General features: G+C 42.1%; 1 protein-coding gene across 1 annotated transcript in view; it reads left to right on the top strand.

The window, feature by feature from the left end:
- Positions 1-23,033, top strand: part of LOC107569086 (receptor-type tyrosine-protein phosphatase S-like) — a 93,144-nt gene that overhangs the window by 18,775 nt on the left and 51,336 nt on the right. The window contains exons 5-8 of the mRNA XM_016255082.1: positions 5,755-5,943; positions 7,618-7,626; positions 17,332-17,442; positions 18,518-18,529. Coding sequence (XP_016110568.1) covers positions 5,755-5,943; positions 7,618-7,626; positions 17,332-17,442; positions 18,518-18,529 — 321 coding nt within the window. The remainder of the gene's footprint in view (positions 1-5,754; positions 5,944-7,617; positions 7,627-17,331; positions 17,443-18,517; positions 18,530-23,033) is intronic.

A 23,033-nucleotide genomic window follows, 5' to 3' on the forward strand; every position in this document is an offset into this window, starting at 1 on the left:
GTGTGAGTGTGTGAGTGTGTGAGTGTGTGAGTGTGTGAGTGTGTGAGTGTGAGTGTGAGTGACAGTGTGTGTGTGTGACCGTGAGAGTGAGAGTGTGTGAGTGTGTGAGTGTGTGAGTGTGAGTGTGAGTGACAGTGTGTGTGTGTGACCGTGAGAGTGAGAGTGTGTGAGTGTGTGAGTGTGTGAGTGTGAGTGTGAGTGACAGTGTGTGTGTGTGACCGTGAGAGTGAGAGTGTGTGAGTGTGTGAGTGTGTGAGTGTGTGAGTGTGAGTGTGTGTGTGAGTGTGTGTGTGTGTGTGTGTGTGTGATCGTGAGAGTGAGAGTGTGTGTGTGTGTGTGTGTTTGAAGAGGAAATGGTCTGTCTGTCTCGTCATCATTGGCTCTGAGTGCTGGAGTCTGCTGCAGCATCATCTCCTCTGTAAACACACTCGGGCGATGAGTTTCACCCGCTCCTCTCAGACGGCCCTCAGGGACTCGCCACATGCTTTTATTGTTAGTCCAACAGCAAATGTTCATTAAAAACATATATCCGCATAGTGGATTTTTTAATCTTCACTCTTATTAGCATATTTTTATCAAGAGATGATTGATTTATGTCAGTGAAGTTCGTTCATTTGGCTATTCGTTGATTGTTGTGGTACGTTCAGCTGTTTTTTAAAGTCTAATGTGTCTAATTTGCCCCAGTTTGTGCCAGACAGGCTGCCAAGGCCCTGACCTCTGACCCTTGACCTCTGAGCCCTGTGACACTCATTAGCCTATTGTAGAATAAGAGGGATTGACAACATCAGCTGAAAGTGATGCGAGTTACAACATTATGATGAGAGATGAAAAAGTGTTTCTTTCTGATAACGAGTCCGTGTTGATTGATGTGGAGCATCATATTCTGGACAGATGTGTTTAGCAGAAATGTGACTCATGGGATCCGCCGCCATCGTCTCATTCCTACTAGCAAAGCACCGAATGTTCAGCAACCGAATAAGCGAAAAGACCGAATAAATTGTACCGAACAATGACATTTTCGGTGACGCGATCAAATAATACTCAGAGTGCTGGTTACTGCATGATGATTGAAATCACGAAATGGCCTTAAACAATTAGTAAATAAACTGCAGACCCTTATGTGTAGTATTCTGCATTCCGACAGCGATGACACGCTTGCGGCGCTATCTGCTCGTTAGCCAGGAAAATCTGAGCTGAAACAGTGCTACTCGTCAGTTGCTCAGTCACATTTTTATGAATTTTTACAAGGCATGGATGTGACGATGCGATACGTGCGTCAAACATCTTTCTAAATACGTAATGAGAATCATTTATAAATCTGCTGTTGCCAACAAAAAGCAGCACTGAGGTCTTCCTGCGGGTTTCCGCCAAAATAAAAGCTGAGAAAAAGCAAGACCATAATAGCTCTATTAATACATTTATTATAACGTTCACACAGTGTTCAAATTGGGATCTGTAATATTTTCTTTTAAAATAAGTGTCTTCTGCTCAGCAAGGCTGCATTTATTTGTACAGTAAAAAAATACAGAAACAGTAAAAATGTGAAATATTATTACAATGTAAAATATCTGTTTTCTATGTGAATATGTGTTAAACTGTAATGTATTTCTGTGATGCGCAGCTGTATTTTCAGCATCATTACTCCAGTCTCCAGTGTCACATGATCTTCAGAAATCACTATAATATGCTGATTTGCTGCTACAAGTGTCACGTTTTTAGCCAATCACATGCCTGATTCAAGAAAAGGGTCTCAGAAATAGCCAAAAAAAACTAACTTATTAATTTTAAGTTAAATTGTGCTTTGTTGGTTTAATGTCTGCTAGAATGTTAACATTTTTTAAATAAATACTTTTTTAAATTGTTGTTTTGTAATTGATTTTTTCTTTAAAAGCTAGACAAAACAGTAAAAAGCACATTTTGGCTATTTAATTTATGCAAATGGTGAAAAAAATTGGCAAAATACATAGGGGGAAAAACCGTGTTCGGTATTCAGCCTTCAGCCTAGTTATTAATTTTGTTCGGTTTCAGGAACCGCGCCGGGTACCATAGCAACCACATAGCAACACCTTAGCAACCACCCAGGGTACCTTAGCAACCGCATAGCAACACCTTAGCAACCGCCATAAGTACCCGAGCAACCGCATAGCAACACCCTAGCAACCAGCCTAAGTACCCTAGCAACCGCATGGCAACACTTTAGCAACCACCCCGGGTGCACTAGCAACCGCATAGCAACACCCTAGCAACCGCCCAGAGTACCTTAGCAACCGCATAGCAACATCCTAGCAACTGCCCTAAGTACCCTATACACCGCATGGCAACACCCTAGCAACCACACCGGGTACCCTAGTAACCGCCCTAGCAACCACACCAAGTACCCTAGCAACAACGTAGCAACCACCTGGAGAGTTTTCTTTTCGGTGCATCCCTCATTCCTACATGATCTACAGGTGGATCAAACACAGCTCTTATCCCGATCTCAGTCTGGTGTCGCACCCCAAAATGAGCAAATGATGCCCTTCGTGCCTGTGTTTACTGTAACCTCCTCATCTCCGCTGCCTCTCTAATTAAAGCGAACAGATAATTAGCTTAGCTGGCGAGCAGCGCTGCAAACGCTCGGCTGTGTAACGTGTAATTGATGGTTAGGTGAACGCGTGCGCAGTGAGCATGTAGGTACATAATTACACAGTGCAACTTCACCATTCCAGCGCCAGACGTGTTTGTTGCTCCCGTTTACCTCTGATCATTTCTGTGGTTTGGAGGAGATGACTGCTTTATTTATATCAGCTTAATGAATGCCGCCCGCTGAAAGCGATATGCAGGCAGTGGGTGGGCGCCGCGGTGTCAATATCATTTCATCTAAACTCCCTCGTCAGTGGGCCGCTAATGTGAACAGATGCGAGAGAGTTTTTAATCGCTGATGAGGACTGTTGTGGCGTTTGCACTCGGATTGTTGAAGTACAGCAGCATTTGTCCTCTAGCTCAATGGATGCTGGTCTTTTGGTTGTTCATGAAACACTAGCTAAACCATGAGTGAGTTTGTCGTAACGCACTCCTCCGGTGGAACGGCTTCAGTCATGGTGAAAAAAATTGGCAAAATACATAGGGGGAAAAACCGTGTTCGGTATTCAGCCTTCAGCCTAGTTATTAATTTTGTTCGGTTTCAGGAACCGCGCCGGGTACCATAGCAACCACATAGCAACACCTTAGCAACCACCCAGGGTACCTTAGCAACCGCATAGCAACACCTTAGCAACCGCCATAAGTACCCGAGCAACCGCATAGCAACACCCTAGCAACCAGCCTAAGTACCCTAGCAACCGCATGGCAACACTTTAGCAACCACCCCGGGTGCACTAGCAACCGCATAGCAACACCCTAGCAACCGCCCAGAGTACCTTAGCAACCGCATAGCAACATCCTAGCAACTGCCCTAAGTACCCTATACACCGCATGGCAACACCCTAGCAACCACACCGGGTACCCTAGTAACCGCCCTAGCAACCACACCAAGTACCCTAGCAACAACGTAGCAACCACCTGGAGAGTTTTCTTTTCGGTGCATCCCTCATTCCTACATGATCTACAGGTGGATCAAACACAGCTCTTATCCCGATCTCAGTCTGGTGTCGCACCCCAAAATGAGCAAATGATGCCCTTCGTGCCTGTGTTTACTGTAACCTCCTCATCTCCGCTGCCTCTCTAATTAAAGCGAACAGATAATTAGCTTAGCTGGCGAGCAGCGCTGCAAACGCTCGGCTGTGTAACGTGTAATTGATGGTTAGGTGAACGCGTGCGCAGTGAGCATGTAGGTACATAATTACACAGTGCAACTTCACCATTCCAGCGCCAGACGTGTTTGTTGCTCCCGTTTACCTCTGATCATTTCTGTGGTTTGGAGGAGATGACTGCTTTATTTATATCAGCTTAATGAATGCCGCCCGCTGAAAGCGATATGCAGGCAGTGGGTGGGCGCCGCGGTGTCAATATCATTTCATCTAAACTCCCTCGTCAGTGGGCCGCTAATGTGAACAGATGCGAGAGAGTTTTTAATCGCTGATGAGGACTGTTGTGGCGTTTGCACTCGGATTGTTGAAGTACAGCAGCATTTGTCCTCTAGCTCAATGGATGCTGGTCTTTTGGTTGTTCATGAAACACTAGCTAAACCATGAGTGAGTTTGTCGTAACGCACTCCTCCGGTGGAACGGCTTCAGTCACATTCACTGCTTCCAGAGTGTTGTTTTCTGTTGTTTCCAGACAGGTTTCCCAAACGCTCCTGCGATACTGTAACCGGGATCTGTCCAGCATTAGACTGTAAAAATGCACATTACTGTTTCTCCTCTTCTCTTGCTCACTTCCTAATCCAGCTGTCTAATAAACCTGGCATTGTATGTTTTGATTATTGTTGGCTCTTTGACGAATTGCATTTGTTCCTCTTTTGTAAGTCGCTTGGGATAAATGCGTAAATGAGGGGCGGCGGCAGACCCTTTTAACTGATGTCAAATATTACTGATAACTCTGTCTAGTGCAGATGACTGGACACTGATCTGATCATATTCAGCAGTCGTGTGCGTTTACTATCAGAACTATATCCAAACGTACTCTTCTGACAAACAGGTTTGCAGTGATGTCTGAATTCATTTCAGATTTTCATCTGAATCATTTGCAGTGATTTCACACACTTAAATAGTGACAGGATATTTTTGTAAGACAGTGGTGACAAATGAGGTGGATATTTCATAATCCATTGTACTGTAGAAAACAAAACAAGCAAATGACTTTTAGCATTAGTCAGCAATGAAGCAGCTGAATTTATATTTATATATACTGTATATACAGTGCTGGCCAAAATGATAGAACACTAGTATTCTCAGCAGCTAAAAATGGTTTTAAGTCAGTTATTTCTATCGTCTGCTGGAGTGTGTCAGGAGGAAATATCAGTTTGTGTCTGCATTAACTGTAATAATGCAGTGAGATATATGTTAGTGCTGCACACAGAGATGTGATCTGATCATCATCAGTCTGTCTGGAGTCACATGAAGAAACAGAACACACTGAGACTCAATCCAGAAGAACTGACGCTTCTAGAAACCTCCTGAGAAACTCTGCTCAAGTGCACCGAGGGCAAACGCTGCTTTAAACACAAAGATGCTCACACCAAATGATGATTTCATTTAGTTAATAGAAGTTAATTGATACAGAAAATCTATTTTTGACAGCATCCTCATTTTACAGCATTTTTACACAAGTGCCTCAAACTTTCTTGAAGCGTCTCGGAGACACAGTTCTTCTGGATTGAGTCTCAGTGTGTTCTGTTTCTTCATGTGACTCCAGACAGACTGATGATGATCAGATCACATCTCTGTGTGCAGCACTAACATATATCTCACTGCATTATTACAGTTAATGACACAAACTGATATTTCCTCCTGACACACTCCAGCAGAAGATAGAAATAACTGACTTAAAACCATTTTTAGCTGCTGATATACTAGTGTTCTATCATTTTGGCCAGTACTGTGTATATAACAATATGCAAAAAACAAGAATATCAAAATATTGAGAAGTTTTCTGTGATCCGGTCCTGATGAACCGGATAGAAACGCTCCTGTGTAAATGTGTTTCTGCTGTTTACTCTGACTGTGTCTAGGTGTTCATCATTACAGTTTGTGGTGTGTATTTGATGGATCTGAAGAGGTACACATTAACACAGCAGGAACGCTCTGTTTCTCTGCTTGCTCCGCTCTCCTGCAGAGGACCTGCTGCCCTTCGGCTTCCCCAGCATCGACATGGGCCCGCAGCTGAAGGTGGTGGAGCGAACCCGGACCGCGACCATGCTGTGCGCCGCCAGCGGGATTCCCGATCCAGAGATCTCCTGGTTCAAGGACTTTCTGCCGGTGGAGCCGGCGCTCAGCCAAGGACGAATCAAGCAGCTGCGATCAGGTACATCAGAGGCTTTCTCTCCTCCTGAACGTCAGGGCTCTAGTAACGATGTGGAGACTGAGATTAGCAGGGAACGCGGAAAGACCCACTCACTTCGAGATTTTAACCACAGCTGTGAGCTACAAGAGTTTGACTGGATGACTTTGGGCCAGATTTACTAACAGCTTGCGCCAGTGCAAACCATCTTCTGGCGTTAAAATAGTCAGGATTTACACTGCAAAAATGATTTTCTTACTTAGTATTTGTGTCTTGTTTTCTAGTACAAACCCGATTCCAAAAAAGTTGGGACACTGTACAAATTGTGAATAAAAACAGAATGCAATGATGTGGAAGTTTCAAATTTCAATATTTTATTCAGAATACAACATACAGTGGGTACGGAAAGTATTCAGACCCCCTTAAATTTTTCACTCTTTGTTATATTGCAGCCATTTGCTAAAATCATTTAAGTCAAATTTTTTCCCTCATTAATGTACACACAGCCTAAACAGTCTTGACTCGAGATGCATTTACTTTAAAGGTAAAATGACTTCAGATATTATGTCTCGTTTTCTGAAAAAATATAAAAATTTAGTTAGTTTTTGTTTAAAAAAACAAGCAAAAATATCTGCACTTGGGGCAAGAAAAATAATCTTGTTCAGACTTTGAATTAAGATAATTTTTCTTACCCCATTGGCAGATATGTGTGCTTGTTTTTTTAAACAAAAACTAACTAAATTTTTATATTTTTTCAGAAAACGAGACATCACGCAACATGATTTGCTAACGTTTGCGCTCATCAAATTACTGGTGTTTGCTCCATTATTTAACACCCAAAAAAGCATGTGTTAAAGCAGAGCTTTCGGTAGATTATGGAAATGATCTGCTGCATCTGTGTTCTTTAATGTGCGCATCGTCAGTAAATCACACGCAGAATTATCCCTCCCATCTGCACTTTTATGGAATTCCGATCTAACTCTAATTGGCCCTGTTCAGTAAATCTGGCCCTTTGACTGTAAATCACACGCGACTCTGAATCACACGACAGACATGTGTCTACTGTAAGCGTCGGTTCTCAACATGTGCTTTTTCTAGCTTCATTTAGAGTGAATATGGGTGAAGTGACACGAAACTTACAGCTGGTGTTGTTTTTAAACCAGGATTCCCTTCAGTTTAAATCTAATGCTGATATTGAGAGTAAGAACTGAAGAATATACACATAATGACTGGATTCACCCTCTATGTTTCTGATTATAACACAAATATATCCAGGTGTTTCTGAAGCATCTCTCTGGAGCTGTGATTGATTCAGATTCAGATATATGAGTAATGATGCTAAGCGTTCGTTGATTTCCTCCATCACTAGTTTCACGTCGCTCGTATCGCTCAGTAAAATCAGTTATGCTTAAATCAGTATTTCATCTCCATTTGTTGATTTATTTGGTAAGTAGTCGTGGAATAAGCGGGATCGTGCAGTGTTTGTTTGCTGGCTGTATGTGATCCCTCGCTTATACACGCACATGTATATATACATAAATCTAATCCATAGGATTCATTTATATGATGTATATGATTATATATAGTACTGATATATAATCGGTTTGATGTGTGTTGTATGAAGTGTGTTTGCGCTGCTGCCACTCAAAGCTTTCATTGTGTTTTTTTCTCATTGTGTGTTCGGTGTGTTTTTCTCAGGAGTCTTTGGTGAGTATCTGTTCTTTCTAGACCAACCAAACTCTCCTCATCCACTCCCGCGGGTCGATGGCGTATGTTTAGCGCTCCGCTCACGTCATCCTGTGATAAACATGCCCCTCGTCCCCCCGATCCTCCTAACAAACCTGATCTCGCTCCCTGCACCTGTTCCCTAATGAGAGGTGAAGCCGAGCTCGACAGCAAAACACACCGCTGACATCAGGAGACACTTGTTTTAGTGCAGACTCCAGAAACAGTTCATAATTAATCAAAAATAGATGCACATGCGCACACACACACACACACACACTCTCTCTCTCTCTCACACACACACTCTCTCTCTCTCTCACACACACACTCTCTCTCTCTCTCACACACACACTCTCTCTCTCTCTCACACACACACTCTCTCTCTCTCTCACACACACACTCTCTCTCTCTCTCACACACACACTCTCTCTCTCTCTCACACACACACTCTCTCTCTCTCTCACACACACACTCTCTCTCTCTCTCACACACACACTCTCTCTCTCTCTCACACACACACTCTCTCTCTCTCTCACACACACACTCTCTCTCTCTCTCACACACACACTCTCTCTCTCTCTCACACACACACTCTCTCTCTCTCTCACACACACACTCTCTCTCTCTCTCACACACACACTCTCTCTCTCTCTCACACACACACTCTCTCTCTCTCTCACACACACACTCTCTCTCTCTCTCACACACACACTCTCTCTCTCTCTCACACACACACTCTCTCTCTCTCTCACACACACACTCTCTCTCTCTCTCACACACACACTCTCTCTCTCTCTCACACACACACTCTCTCTCTCTCTCACACACACACTCTCTCTCTCTCTCACACACACACTCTCTCTCTCTCTCACACACACACTCTCTCTCTCTCTCACACACACACTCTCTCTCTCTCTCACACACACACTCTCTCTCTCTCTCACACACACACTCTCTCTCTCTCTCACACACACACTCTCTCTCTCTCTCACACACACACTCTCTCTCTCTCTCACACACACACTCTCTCTCTCTCTCACACACACACTCTCTCTCTCTCTCACACACACACTCTCTCTCTCTCTCACACACACACTCTCTCTCTCTCTCACACACACACTCTCTCTCTCTCTCACACACACACTCTCTCTCTCTCTCACACACACACTCTCTCTCTCTCTCACACACACACTCTCTCTCTCTCTCACACACACACACTCACACACACACACACACACACACATGCACGCATCATTTGTTGTTCTGCAGAATGAGTTTGGAGCTTCATCTGGGGCCTGCACTGCAAAAAAAAAAAATTCTTACTTAGTATTTTTGTCTTGTTTTCTAGTACAAATATCTAAACATTCTTGAATCAAAATGCATTTACTTGACAGATCAAATGACTTAAGGTTTTAAGTCTTGTTTTTCTAAAAAAACAAGCAAAAATATCTGCCACTGGGGTAAGAAACATAATCTTAATTCAAAGGCCAAACAAGATTATTTTTCTTACCCCATTGGCAGATATTTTTGCTTGTTTTTTTAGAAAAACAAGACTTAAAACCTTAAGTCATTTGATCTGTCAAGTAAATGCATTTTGATTCAAGAATGTTTAGATATTTGTGCTAGAAAACATGACAAATCATTTTTTGCAGTGTGTACCATGATGGTGGCTGAACAAACTCAGGGTTACAGGATTAGTTTTGAGTTGACAAAACCAAACCAGAAAACTTAAAGAAAACGTCTTGCCATATAAGTGCAAGTAAAAGTTGTAAAGTTAATTTATAGAGTTGATCATATTTATAGGTTTAAAAACACTTAAAAATCTAAGCTCATATGTAGTCATATTTAAAGCTATTGATTCTAAAATGTATTTATATGGCATATTATCTGTATGTTTATATTAATTTAAAATAAAAGCTTAATAATTACTATTAAACTAAGCTGGCTTGTGTAATGGATTAGGGAATAGTAATTATATAAATCATATAAAATAATCCTCTCTAAAAATCAGATGATTTTATCTTTAAAAGTGTTTTACTATGTAGCGTCCTTTAATCTGGAGCAAGAGAAACTGGGGGAGTGGCTTTAATGCGTCAGACATGTGTCACTTTGCTTGAAGCTGATTGGTCAGGTTTCGGTTTGAGATCTTTAAACCAGAGCATAGCCTGCCCCGGAGCAGGTTACTATGGCGATGAACACCACTAAAAGCCAAGCCACTTTCATGGTACCCAAAACCCAGGATTGGTGCAAACTAAACTGAAACTTACCTGGCTAGCCAGCTAATCCGGCTTCATGGTACAGGCCCTGGTTCTACTTAGTAGGATAGTTCATCCAAAAATCATCTACTTTTCCTCTTGTCATTATAAACCAGTTACAAAGACATTCTTTCTTCTGCGGAACACAAAAAGCAGATGTTTTGAAGAATGTTGGTAAACAAACAGTTTTGGTTCCCATTGACTTCCATTGTATTTTTTAGTCCGTATAATAGAACCACAACTGTTCGATTACCAACATTCTTCAATTATCTTCTTTCGTGTTCCATGGAGGAAAGAAAATGTCATGTAGCGCTGCATGAGTCACAGAGAGAGAGAGAGAGAGAGAGAGAGAGAGAGACAGCATTAGAGAGAGAGACATGTGCTCCGCGTGTAGATCTCCAGCTGTATCATCATCATCATCCGATCGCTAGTTAAGAGCACAAATAAAACGCAGATCAAACTAAAAGACTCGTTGTTTCTTCCATCACCTCGTCTCCTGCTGTCCTGATCTCCGTTTGTCCCTGGCTCCGTGTTCCCATGATGCTCTGCGGTGCTTCTGTGGTGTCTGCATACATTCATCTGTTGTTTCTGTCCTCGTTTCTCCCTCGTTCTTCTGCACTGATTATATTCACTGATGCTTCTCTTTGCAGCTGCAGAAATCCATCAAACAGAAATAATGGTGAACACGTGAAGCTTGGACTGAGATTCAAAGATCTGTGTGTTTGTGTGTCTTATAAATTCAATTCAATTCAATTCAAGTTTATTTGTCCAGCGCTTTTTACGATACAAATCATTGCAAAGCAACTTTACAGAAAATTAAGTTTCTACAATATTTAGTGGTAGCTTATCAGTGGTGACTGTCAGTTAATGTACATATGGCAGAAATGTACGGAAAAATCAATTAAAGACGTAATCAAACAGATGATGAACACTATTATTATATGATGCAATCAAACTTATAGCAAAATGTGGTAGTTGTGTAAGTTGTTTCAGGGTTGGCATCATCTGAGGTCCTCTGAGGAGTTGCATCATCTCTTCTCAGGTGTTCTGGATCCAGACTGAAGCTTGTGTAAATCCTAGTTACCACGGGATGTTTTACTTGACAGGTAAAATGACTTAAGATTTTAAATGTTTTCTAAAAATAAAAAATAAAATAAAAAAATTTCAAAATTTTGTTCGTTTTTGCTTAAAACGAGCAAAAATATCTGCCAATGGTGCAAGAAAAATAATCTTGTTTAGCCTTTGAATTAAGATTACTTCTCTTACCCCACTGGCAGATATTTTGTAGTTATGATGTAGTTTTGTGTGAGGTGTAGGGTTAGGGTAAAGGGATAGAAAATACAGTTTGTACAGTAGAAAAACCATTACACCTATGGAACTTATGAAATATGGAAACCAGTGTGTGTGTGTGTGTGTGTGAGGCCAAATGTGCCCAAGAGGAAAGTAAAAGCTGAAATGTTTGACCTTGCGGGGAGACTTTGTACAGTATAAAATCATTTTCTGTGGAAAGTCGCTGTCAAACACAAACGCAGTGTTTCTCCATCAGTCTGAGTCTCAGTCCAGCATCAGAGCGGTCATCACTGAAGGTGTTTGTCAGGCTGAAGGTCACTGTGTTTACGGGCCGTCGGTGAATCCTGAGCACAGTCTGTAGGTGTTGATTCCGCCGCAGTGATTTCACATGCTGTCAGGCTGCCCACAGTCACATCTACATGACAAAACACATGCGCTCAGAACGCTGAGTCAGTCTCCAGCGAACACCGGCCTCCGTCTTCTGATGGTGTCTGCGTGAGTTTCTGTATTTCACTGCTCAATCGCTCTCCTCTCTCGGATCGGCTGCGTCACGATTATTTCCGTCCACATGCAGCACTTCAGTTTTCATAGTTCAGTTTATTAGTTCTGGATTGACAGATTTTTTGTCTGAATGCCTCTGAAGTGACTTTATGTAAAGCAGAAATTACATTTATTTCATAATTATTGAATTTTACAACATTATCAGTGTTAGTTTCCTGTTTATTACTGTGAAGCTGCTTTGATACAGTCAGTATTGAGGGCAACAGTCTAGTTGTTCAGCGGCCTTGGTTCCAGAAGTATTTTCCCATTCATTTTTCCCACAGGGATTTTAAAAAAGTCTCAGTTTAAGAGTTATAAACCAAACCAACTGGCTACAAGGTGAGATCACATCATTACAAACTTTGATTTAAAGCAAATACATTTATTTGGAAATCAGACAGAATGACGAAGGTTCAAGACTGTGAACTTAGAGATCTTAGAACTTGGAGTCCCATAAAACAAGGCCAGAAAACATTTTCTCAGAATATACATTTAATATTAGATTCATTTGCCAATGATTTCGAAACGATTCGTTCCAAGCAAGTTTCGGAGCAAACTCCTCCGTTCCATAAGCCTACTCTGCTCTGATTGGTCAGCTGGCCAAGCCTGCTGTGATTGGCACAGAGAGGAGACCTTAAGCAAGTTAGCGAGCGCTACCGACAAAGCACCTTTACATAAAACAATAATATAGTGCTCCAATCCGTTCTTATAATAATGACATAAAATACAAAAACACTTATGCAAGCGAATCGTGCCCACAGCTAAAGTTTAGCTGCTAAACTGTGAACACTTAAAACAATAATGGTGGATACGTTAGCCGAGTGCTAACGTGACTAACTGATGAAACAATACAGTTTGTAAACCAAAATATGTCTACTGTAATGTTTGAAGAATGACAGACAAAAGACGCTTTGTCTTAACTTTTAATCAGAACGCAGAACAGCTGTATCACCGGCGCAGCAGCCTAACTAACTCGCCCGACTCTCCCGCATTAACCCTAGAACTGCCGTGCAGCAAAATACACAGCACTTTCACAATGATTATAATGTCTGTGCGCTACACTGCATTCTTTATTATTAAACGAAGTAATTAGAACAACGTCAGTCTACATTAATCAACACATTCTTAGGAAATAGTGGGTTCACAGCGAATTATCAGAACTACTTCAGTAAGACAGTAATATTGTGCTTTACCTGGAAACCTAAAGCTGCACTTCACACATCACATACACGTACATCACATATTAGCACAAAAACTTGATATTTTGAGCACTCAATTGAAAATGTATTTCTGTGGTATCCTTGAACACAGCGTCTTCTCAACATGATGTAAACACACTAACTAGCGGAAGTGTTTGTGGGCGGGTCAGACTCGTGGGCAGGCGGGGATTATGCAAATGTGTTACCCAGTGACGTATACCGGTAACAGGCCAAAGATTCGAAAATATGACGACTCATTAAGGCGAATCAGAATCTACTATCTCTTTTGAGAGACAATATCTTTATTTATCATGCACTTTTTTGATTAACAACTTTGCAGATTGTTTTCATTTAAGGAGAGCTACGTTATAAACTGCAAAATATGTATTTTTCAAATACCCATATGACCTGCTCTTTAAGGACTTTTCATTTCCATTGTATAAAAGAGCTATGTAAATAAATGACAGTCAGTAGGGATCTCCAAGACTGAGGCCGATGCCATGCGCATCTGGATGCATAGCCAACGATACGATACATTAAAGATACATATGAAGCAGCTGCCGATACGATTCACTCCTATCACGATGCAGTACGATTCAATTTCGATTTGATTCAACACAATGCAATACGATGCAATGGAAAAAAAATATATGATGCTATGTGTTACCGGTTCCAGACCTAGGGGGAATCTGGGCCGGCACAAGCCAAATCATGCACCAAGCTGTGAGTGATAAGGACACGTTATTGCCTTGCTCAGTGCAGTTTTAATATGACCCGGAACTCGAGCTGCTGGTCTCCAGGTGGGGTGGTGAAATACATGAAATATTTTGTTAACTCTTAGAACAATTCTGATTAACCCTCTGGGGTCTGAGGTGATTTTGAATTTTCTGAATGGGACTTTTAACGCATTTTGATGACCCCCAGGGAACGTCTACCAGGGACGGAAACAGGTCTAAACCAACCGGACATGTATTCTCAGTGAGAGGCTGAAACGGCATGGTGCAGTTCCCTGGTATCCCTTAACTCAACACCGGACCTCATAGACTTTGCCTGCGGGGATGGTAACACCTCTCTTACTGATGCGTACCATATGTGGTGTTGGCTCATCCGTGGTTGTTAGCCGAAGGAGAGAGACCAACGCCTCCACAGTGTTCTCTGGAATACTTAAAGAATCCGTTAGGATAGTGGTCACATCCACAGTGTCGCCATGTTCTTTGATGATTTCCGCTAAGACGTTGCTACCTAACAAGGGATAATGGCAGCATTGACTGACTAAAAGGGGTACTCTGATTGTCACAGACCTATGGTGCTTGCTAGGAATCTGTAGGTCAACATCTGCCCATCCCTCAAGGGGTATTTCAGTACCATTGGCTGCAGAGATTTTAAGGGACTGACTGTTAAGGAGCGACTGAAGTGGCTGAATTTTGACATGGGGTGATGCCCTATCTATCCTGGTTTTGCTAACCATAGTCACCTGGGCTCCTGAATCTAATAGCATTTCTATTGGCACACCATTGATGTTATAGGAAATAGTTCAACGTTTTCCAATGAGCTGGGCCATACGTTTCTTTGGGTCCAATTGACATGATGTGGCTGACGGTTTAACCGTATTTGTGGGCTTAACACTGTTCACGGTCGCTTCTCGAGCGACCTTTTCCAGTTTACCGACGTTCGTTGCCAATGGCTCGATGCGCTGCCTGACCACAAACAAAACAATTGGGACAGTTCATTGTCTCTTTCATTATGCAGTCTGGGCATTTACCCTTTTTCTCAACTGTCAGGGATTGTGGGTGCTTAACAGGTGTACTAGAGTTGCCATTCAGGGCACGGTCAACAGTCTGATTCGCTTTTTCATTTGTCGCGTCAGTGAGGACACTTGAGCAGTCAGCTTTCTAATAGCTTGACGATTAGCTTGCAGCTCAGCGTCCATTTGGGACTGTTTTGACGCATCGGTCAGTGTAGTAATGTCAGATTGAGCCACACTCACAGTCACTGACCTAGACTTGGCTACAGCACCCAGGTGCTTTAACCTTCCTTCTTTCTCCATTGTTGACTTTGTCAGCTGCTCTAACAGCGAGTCATCACAAACCTGTGTGTTAGCAAGGAAAGGTTTGATGTCTTGCCTAAGACATGAATGACTGTTCTTGTCATTTAACCCTTGATACAAGGTGTGCAGAAAAGTACCCTGAACCAGTCGCTTATCATAGTTAAACTCTGCACCTGAGTCTGTGACTCGACAAGAACTCTCTGTTTTAGCCCTATAAGTCTATAGAGGAACTGATGTGGACTCTCTTTGTCATGTTGTTTAGCATTACTTAGCTCGTGGAAGAGCTTGGCTACACCTTTATCTCTCACATGTTCGTGGAGAAGTGTCTTTAACCCATTCACTGTTAAACCATCGTGGTTAGTGAGCATTTCTCTAAAGGTACCCAATTTAGTTATCTTGAGCACTGCTCTAATGATCTCAACCTCCATAAACCCCTCTTGTAGAGCGGTATCCATCTGCTTCAGAGACCACTGAAAGAAATGTCCGACCCGGTATCAGATATTTGACCCCCATGAAATTTACATTCCCAGCGTGGAAGCAAAGCTGTGACATCAGACAGTCTCACTACCTGATCAGCAACAGTGGAAGATAGGCTTGTCCGACTCTGGTGGGTGTCACGAGTACCAGTGACACCCAGGTGACCTGGTATCCCCGCTGCAGCAGGTGTGTAAATGTCTCTGTCCATGTGTGACATGGGAGTGTGCAATTCACTTGGTGACTGAGGTGCAAGACAGTCTGTGGACGATAGTTGTCTGTGAGTGCCCCTGTCCGATGAAGATAAATGTATGTCCTCTGCCGAGGCAGGGAGGTGTTTGTGTACAAGTAGGTGCAAACATAAGCCTCCCCAGACCCGGAGTCGGCTGATGTCAGTTCGTGTAACAGATCCTGAAGGGAGAGAAGTTGAGCCATACCTTTATCTTCCATCGTTTTCACCCTTTCACTCCTGGTGTAGTCGTAGAGTCATAGAGCTCTGGTTCACTGAAGCCTTCTGTACTCTCGTTGCCATCTTCAATCGCCTTGGCAACCGACTGTAGTTGACTGGTACTCAACACTAAAAGCTTTTTGTGAATCTGGAAAATCAACATCCGTCATGGGGTTACATGAGCCATCGTGACGTTTCACCGTTGACGGTCGCTCTCTGGATGACGCTGGGTGCAGCGGCCTCCCTTGAAGCTTGATCACCAACCTCCACCTCTGCCGTGACCGCTCTTCCCACTCGACGATGCGGGATCCCGGACGAGCCCCCAATTGTTACTGGCTCCAGACCTAGAGGGAATCTGGGCCGGCACAAGCCAAATCACGCACTAAGCTGTGAGTGATAAGGAGACAGACATGTTATTGCCTTGCTCGAGTGCAGTTTTAATATGACCCGGAACTTGAGCTGCTGGTCCCCTAGATAACCCGCTAAAGCGCCATACTACCCTCTACAGGTGTGATGGTGAAATATTTTGTACTCTTAGGACAATTCTGATAAAATAAATAAATAAGTGGTGGGGTAACCCTTTTTTTTAAAGCCATACAGTAAAATAATTTCCTCTACCCATCACACTATGATGCTATGCAATTCAATACGGTACAGATAGTTCACTTTTATTTCTTTAGTTCAGACAGACGGCCATGTTAATCTACATTCTATATGACTCTCAGGACTCGTCTCGGTCTCCGTAGTTTTGTGATGTGTCATATTTACGCAGCAGCAGCGGTGATGAAAGAACACGCTTGAGAAACTGTTTAGAGAGGAGAAATCAATTTACATGTAATATATTGGTCACTTTCTCAATAATAAAAGTGTAGAGCATCTACTAATAATTATATGTAAAATATAGTTTTTACCGATGCAAATATGTTAGAAAATATGCATCGCGATACAACTTGTATCTGATGCACACTTTTTTAAATTGATGCATCGCATCGTTAACTTTTATGCCAATGCACTGATGCAAATCAGTGAATCTTACCATCCCTAACAGTCAGTCAGAGGTGGATGTGCTTGTGTTGTGTGTAAAATATGAAACTGATGAGCATGTAGAACATAAAGGAAGGTTTGTAAAGCATCTTGAGGTTCACGGTGACTGTAAATATTAATGCTGTGTTTGTTTTCTCTCCTCCTCTTTCCTTTACTTCTCTTTTTCTCCTCCTCTCCTCTTTCTTGTGTCTGTCTGACTGACACGTCTGTTTCTCTGCCCGGCTCACTCTCTCTCTCTTTCTTTGTCTCTCTCTCTCTCTGTCTCTCTCTCTCTCTCTCTCTCTCTCTCTCTCTCTCTCTCTCTCTCTCTCTCTCTCTCTGTCTCTCTCTCTGTCTCTCTCTCTCTCTCTCTCTCTCTCTCTCTCTCTCTCTGTCTCTCTCTCTGTGCAGGTGCGCTGCAGATCGAGCGCAGCGAGGAGACCGATCAGGGGAAGTACGAGTGCGTGGCGTCTAATTCTCAAGGCGTGCGCTACTCGTCCCCTGCTAACTTATACGTGAGAGGTATGGAACACAGTAGGTACTCCGTAGGTAATACACTTTCATTCACATGTCAGCAAAGACAGTTTCTTTAATTTACCCAGCAGCCTCTGCAGCACTTCTGTAAACGTATACATACGTATCGCGTCGCACTGTTATCGCGTGTCTGCCGCGTCTGCTCTTTGCTGTGTTTGATCTCACACAGTCCAAGCTGAGCTTTGAGGGACGTCGAGCGTCGCAAGCAGAACAAATTTCTGTTTTTATGAGCTTCTTCCAAGCAGAGGTTCATTCTGCTCGTGAGCAATTCGGAGGAAACGCCCAACTTTATCAACTCAAGGGCTTCCCGTCGGGGTTCATTCGAGATTCTCGGCTAATCGAAGCATTAAAAAAGCTAATTGATTTGAAATGAATTGGGTTTACAGGCATGTAATTGTTTCTGTAAACTCAATTAGTGATATTTGATGTTGGGCTGAAGCACTCGCGGCCTGGCCTGCTGGTCCGGAAAGAGCCGTCGCGGTTTTAATAGAGAATAAAAGAAGGTAAATGAGGTTCGATGAGGAACGAGCGGGAAAGAAACGGTCCAGTCCTCCTCAGCACCGGCCCTCAATCACGTCTAAATAATTGCTCTGATGAACGCGTTATATTAGATATTAATGTTATCAAGTGCTGCATGATGCCTCTACTAATATTGCAAACGTTTGTGTGCTTGTTAATTGTTTTCTTCATGATTTTTTTTTCAGTTGTTTGTCTGTTTGTATGTGTTTAAATTACTAATGGAAACTAATTTGACTTTAATGTTCACTACATTCATGATTTACAACTAAATATGAAGGTCTTTGCAGTGTGTCGTGTGTGTGTTTTCTCAGTTTATTTCTTTATGAAGTGAATTTCTCAGAGTAGAGCAAGGCCAAGCCACAGTATTTGATATTTGGGAGTGTATATGAATAATGCTGCCACACAAAGATGCAGATTGAAGAGCTAAACGTAAGCTAAATGAGACTGTGGCAGATGAAGATGGTTGCAGTGGCCTTTTTACTCTCTCTGTGTGTTTCCCTGGTTTTCTTCTCTGCTTTCCATCTCAAACCCCTTACACCCTCAGAGCTGCGAGAAGGTTGGTGTGTTTTTTGTTTATTTTCTCTCGTTTCTTTTATTTGGCATTTAAACTCAGAGAACTAAATGTCAGTCGAGCAGTAAACAGTGCTGATGATGGTAGCGAACCCGAGTCAAATGCACAGCGCTGTGAAGACGAGGGTCGTGTCGGTCTCGTGTGTTGCATTGTGGGATCTTGTTTGCAAACTTTCCACTCGGAAGGCCCTCTCTCTGTCTCTCTGCACGCGTTGCCATGGAAACCCAGCAATTGGAAATTATGAGCGTGCGCATGAGAACGGTCGCATGCCTGAGCGGCGCTGCGTCGTGATTGGCTGTTGTGTGGTCATGTGCTCTGTGCCACTGTGATTGTGCATCCGTCTGTCTGTCTGTGTCTGTGTCTGTGCTCGTCGTGTCTGTGTCTGTGCTCGTGCTCCTGTGCATGTGTCTGTGTGTGTGGCTCTCACTCCAGTGACAGACGTGCTTTCTGCAGATAATCAGTTTATTGATCACTCCACAGCATCACTTTTTTCCAAAGCACTGAATTGGCTGACGTCTCATCAATATCATCTGTGCCGAGCTGTCCGTCAAACATCATATGATCAGAGCGCGACAGCGACCGCAGACGAGTCTCAAACACAGCGGCTGTGTCCGTTCACTTCAGTCACACTTAAAAAGCATCCGGACATTGCATTAGATTGATAAACATGTCGTTTATTTTAAAGATGCACAAGCCAAACTTTTGACATGAAGATTTGTGGAAAACTGACTTCATACATTCACTAAAAATCCCTGGCTGATTCAAACAGACACAGACACACACAGACACAGACACAGACACAGACACAGACACGGACACACACACACACACAAACACACACACACATATAGACACACACACATACACACACACACACACACACACACACACACACACACACACACACACACACACACACACACACATACACACACACACACTCACACACACACACACACACACATTCAGACATTCATAAACGTGACTGAAGTGAACATTTTTGGTGTCACTATTCATACAGTGTTATAATTAGCAAGTATTGTACCTTCGTGCATTAACGCATTTGTCAGTTATTCTTTATAATATCTCATTCTTGCTAATTTTATGTTCACCAGTTCAGCAGCTCAGTTATGACTGATATCTGTTGTAAGCAGTGTTGGGGAAAGTTACTTATAAAAGTAATGTGTTACAATATTCCATTACTCCATAAAAAGAACTAATTGCATTGCGTAGTTACATTTTACGGAAAGTAATGAATTATGTTAGTTTTGTGTTACGTTTTGTCACCTGGCCTGGGCTTACTTGTTTTTTAATAACAACGAAACAAATCATATTTGTGGCAACTGTAAAAGTGAGATGAATAATCGTCAGTCTGAAGGAAGAGTCTCGCTCCTGAGTTCTCTCAACACCAGACACGAGAGCCGTCACTCAACACATGGGAAACAAAGCAACTTGCTTTACTTATTTGAAAAAGTAAATTTAAAAGTAATGCATTACTTTACTAGTTATTTGAAAAAAGTTATCTGATAACGTAACTTGTAATGCGTTACCCTCAACACTGTTTATAAGTAATGGTTATAATGACCAGTTATTGTTATAGGCATAGAAATAATCTGAACCTGGTTCATGTATATTAATTATGTTATGTTAAGGGTTAGGCGCTACAGCAGCGGTCAGGCAAAACAAAGCTCTCTAAATATAATGATTATTCCCCAAACTTCAAACGAGTTGTTCTGAAGGCAGCCGTTCACAGCATGATAGGATCAGATGATCAGAGTTATAATCCCAGATCACCTGTGCTCTCGTCATCAATCCCAGCAGGCTTTATCAGCTCCATAAACTCAGCGTGATGTCAGAGTCTCGTAGAGAAGCTTCGCAGTTGTTCGCTGTGTCTTTGTCACTTTCTCTCGCTGCTTGCGCATGAGCTGCATGAAGTGTCGTCTGTTTTAATGGAATGTTTCAGGGGTTTTTTAGGAAAAGTCTGTTTGTCGTCAGAGTGGCCTATTTTCATTCTGTCAGCGTGATGAAGCGCTCGAGCCGTTTCCGCTCCTGGAAAACTGTTGAAAGGCGAGTCGACTGTGAGACAGATCGTGAGTGACATGCGGCGCTCTGGAGGAGGAGAAGAAAGAGCGAGCAAACCTCTTCTGCGCTTCTGAAGAACGTGTGTCTGATGCAGGGGCCGCAGTCTCTGTAGAGTCACTGCAGAAAAATGCTTTTCTTACTCAGTATTTTTGTCTTGTTTTCTAGTATAACTATCTGAACATTCTTGAATCAAGATGCATTTACTTGACAGGTGAAATGACGCAAGATATTAAGTGTTGTTTAAAAAAAAAAAAGATTGAAGGTTTGTTTTGGCTTAATATGAGCAAAAATATCTGCCTTTGGGGCAAGAAAAATAATCTTGATTAGCCTTTGAATTAAGATTAAATTTTGATAATTTTTAAAAAAACAAGACTTAAAATCTTAAGTCATTTCACCTCTCAAGTAAATGCATCTTGATTCAAGAATCAGATTTATACCAGGAAACAAGACAAAAATACTAAGTACACGGCAAAAAAAGCTTGTCTTGTTTCCAGCCCAGATATCTAAAAATTCTTAAATCAAGAAGGATTTTCTTTTTTTATTCTTTTGATTTTGATCTCTGTTGCTTTTTATCTAACCTTTTATTGTAAAGCACTTTGGATCAACGATGGTTGTGTTAAAGTTGAGCTCTATAAATAAAGTTTGACATGACTTGACTTGAAGTAAAAAAATTATTGTCTTGTTTTCAGAAAAAACTAAACTAGGTGCTTTTTTGCTTTAAACAAGCAAAATAATCTGCCAGTGGTGTGAGCAAAACAACCTTGTTCTCTGTTAGAAATAAGATTATTTAGCTTGTTCTAAGCAAAAACACTTCATTTTGACTCGTTTGTTCTGAAAACAAGACAATAATTTTTACTTGTCTATTTGTAGATATCTCGGCTGGAAACTAGACAAAAGATCTACGTAAGAAAAGCATTGTTTGCAGTGCACAAGCGATGACGGAGTGATGGTTTCATGTGGCGCCGTGTTTGTGCGCTAGCACTGTAAGTCAATACGCTGTGGCTCTGCTTCTTCTTTCAGCGAGAGGAAAGATTGCGTTTAGATAATTCATTGTAATGGGCTCGACTAACAATGGCAAATCCAATTCAGCAGTCCCCATTGTTGCATAGATCAAATGTGCTGTTACCACCCAAGGTTATTGTTCCCGTCTCGCTGGAAGCCGAAGCTTTTAAGAGCCGCAAAGTGATTTTTGCACAATAGACGCTCGTAGTAGGTGATTTAAATTCAGATATTCACCCTGTTAGGCAGAACAGACTGGTTTAGTCACAATCATCAGTAACCCATGATAAATCATAATATTACCATTGAATGCACATGTTGGGCTCTTCTTGTGCGTGATGCACCTGAGTGTTTTCTTTGAAAGTTTGCATGTTGCTGGTGTTGCACGAGTGCATGCACTAACCCGCATTAACAGCCTCTGATTAACTGCATCTAATGACTGTGAAGATCTAGCCTTTATGTTTCATCTGAAATATGAATGTGTCCAATTCTGGGTGTCCTTTGGTCAATGCTCACCTGCAATTCAATTCACTTTTACAGTTGCACATTTTATTGTAAAGAAACATTTCATGTGCTACTGGAATCTGATTGTTTCGTCTCTGTCAGAGATCGGTTTGATCAGATGCGTTTAGCTCTAAATCGCTAGCTGATGCAGTTGTAGCTTTATTCAGGTGGATTTTTTCCTCTTTGCTGAAGTCGTAGATTTCAGAACTTGATCCTGTGTGCTGAATCCTCATAAGCCTCGGCATCCGAGAAAGCTTTGCTCAGACGTTATCTCTAAAGCAGAAGAAACAAGAACCTGGGCTTCAGACGCATCTTAACGTGGCTTATGTTCTGTCTGTGCTTCTATTGATGTGAATGAAACAGCTCATTGAATTAGTCAACATTACAGCGACAGCAAATGAGCTCCTGATTGAACTGCTGGGCTTCTTTGATCGTTATTTCATTGTTATATTAAATGTAACTCACATTTTTCTTGTTTTATGACCACACAGTCTCATGCAATGCACAGCTGATGGTGAATAATGAGATTCACTGGTGCTCTTTGTTAAAGGGATAGTTCACCCAGAAACGATCTTTCTGTCTCAAACATGCATGACATTCTTTCGTCTGTGGAGCACAAAAAACAAAACTCTGAGACATTTCTCAAAATAATATCTTTATGACAGTCAGTGCTCCAGAGATGAACAATGCTTTAACACCTTAGCAACCACACAGAAGAACCTAGCAACACATTCAACACCTCAGATTCTGCATGGAACCACCCTAGCAACTACTCAGTGCCCTAGTAACCACACAGTGTCACAGTGGCAACCATCGACCCGCACACATCTCGTTTACATCAGCGATCGATTGAAACTTCAGCGTCTCCGGTTTCTGAGTGTTTCCTGTTGCCCTGGTTCTTTGT

This window comes from Sinocyclocheilus grahami, unplaced genomic scaffold (assembly GCF_001515645.1).
Source record: "Sinocyclocheilus grahami isolate Dianchi unplaced genomic scaffold, SAMN03320097.WGS_v1.1 scaffold1310.1, whole genome shotgun sequence".
NCBI lineage: Eukaryota > Metazoa > Chordata > Actinopteri > Cypriniformes > Cyprinidae > Sinocyclocheilus > Sinocyclocheilus grahami.